Raw genomic sequence first — 1,991 nt, forward strand, 5'->3', positions numbered from 1 at the left:
ATATATCAAGTTCCTTTATAAAAATGAACATATTCAGCATCGGCAGACCTCAGAAAAAGACTAGAAACCCAGGATGTCTGCTGAATCTAGTCAATTATCCAAATAGATCCATTTTTTTCTCTTCTTCAACATTATTCAAATTCCTGGTGGATTCACATATTACATGTAAACAAGAAAAACGTAGAACCACTGACAGTAACAGACAGGACAGAAAGGTAGGAAGTGGTGAGTATAAAACTAAGGCAGGATCCAGATTTCATAGCACATTCCACAGGCAACATAAATGACAGCGATTTCCAGATTATCTGCTCTTTATATGACTCAGACCTCCTCTTCCTTCTATTAGTGCAGAGAACCGAATCGTCTGTGCATCTGCTTGGTCCCACTGAGAGGCCTGAATCACCACTTGGAAATATCAATCACGTCTGTTAAGATTCATCTCTTACTAAAAGCCTCCAGTGAAACAATAATGCACTAACCTGTCTCCAGTTAATGGCAAAATAATCGTTGCTTGAGAAGAGAACACAATGAAAGATAATCTCATCTCAGGGCTGCAAAATAAGAGAAGAGGCAGTTGAAACATTTTTAAAAGAAATATTGATACGATACAGATGTAAAGCTAGGGAGTTTCATTTAAAATTGGTCTCACTGATTGGTCCGGGCTTCTTTTAAATGTAATTCCCCAGGTAGGTAGACTAACTCTGCTTAACGTTATTGCATAAATCATTTTGGGTTTGGTCGATGTTTCCCAGCCCTCAAATACTCCTCCACGATCCATAAGGACTTGCATTTAGAAAAAGACTAACTGGAAAGAAATTCTGGGCTGATGTAAGATTCTTTCATAGAAAATGCTCCTTCCCTTGGTGTTCTCCATCATTTTTTTTTTTAAGGAGGCTAGACCCTTCGGAGCCATTATGGTCTCCGATACTTAGGGCTGGAGAACAGCTAGTTTGACTTACTGACCACAACTATTATATGAGTCCATAAAAAGGCATCATGAAGCAAGAATCCTTAAAGAATGCCAGGGGGGATGTGAAAGAAACTAACAAATCACTTTTCAACGATCAGGCATTTTTACTTTTCTGTGTATCAAACATCTTATCTCCAATCAATACCAACTGCCCCAGTCCGCTACATCTTTTAAGCTTTGGACATTTATGTCACAGAACGGTTCTCGTTTCTGCGACGCTCTATGCAACTATGACTAAGATCCAAACCTGAAGATATGAAACTGGAACCTATAAACCGACGGTCAGAATTATCTCAAAGGTTTAACCGTATTTGACAAATCACCCACCAGTAGTCGCCCTGTGGTGTTCACTTCCTGCAATATATTGTTAGTTACTAAGCAACTAAACTGTGTGTTGCAGAATTCCAACTTGAAAAGCAGACCAAATGAATCAGAGCCTACTTCTTTAAAACGCTGTATTGAAATGATCCATTGCTTTTGATCAAAATCTACGTGACACTCTTGGAACACTCTAAAATCAAAATGAGAAAATTTATAAGCTGTCCGTTCTGCCTTTGACATTTAAGGATGTAGGGTCTTATTTTTCTCTTCTAGCTAGTTTTACCCCAGACCCTGTCCAGAAATGAGTGTCATACTTGGCTTCTTAAGCAGGGGGCTGGTGATTGAACACGGACAGGCATACATTTTTATAGGGATAACTTTCCCGCTGCCAATAACTGAAAGCAAGGATCGCCTAGGCCTCTACAGATTGTTTGAAGTTACTCGTAACATGACTTTCAAAATGTTTTGATCATCCAAGCCTGTTTTACAGAAAACATTTGGGCTAACAAGACTGAAAGAAGCAATATTTAATGATACAGTTCCTATTCGTGTCCTTTCCATTATCTTGATAAACTTGTGTTTGCTTGTTACGTTTTTTTTCCTTTAAAAAAAAAAAAAAAAAAGGAGAAAATAAAAGCATCTGAAGCCTGGCATCCAGGGGTTATTTTTATATAGGAGATGCCACTAATTCCTAGTTACC

At 38.3% G+C, this 1,991-nt stretch overlaps 1 protein-coding gene across 1 annotated transcript in view; it reads right to left on the minus strand.

The window, feature by feature from the left end:
• Positions 1 to 553, minus strand: part of ANTXR2 (anthrax toxin receptor 2) — a 144,222-nt gene extending 143,669 nt beyond the window's left edge. The window contains 1 exon segment of the mRNA XM_012647241.1: positions 480 to 553. Coding sequence (XP_012502695.1) covers positions 480 to 544 — 65 coding nt within the window. The 5' untranslated portion in view covers positions 545 to 553.
• Between the last annotated feature and the right edge of the window lie 1,438 nt (positions 554 to 1,991).

Source organism: Propithecus coquereli, unplaced genomic scaffold (genome assembly GCF_000956105.1).
Source record: "Propithecus coquereli isolate 6110/MARCELLA unplaced genomic scaffold, Pcoq_1.0 Scaffold26, whole genome shotgun sequence".
NCBI lineage: Eukaryota > Metazoa > Chordata > Mammalia > Primates > Indriidae > Propithecus > Propithecus coquereli.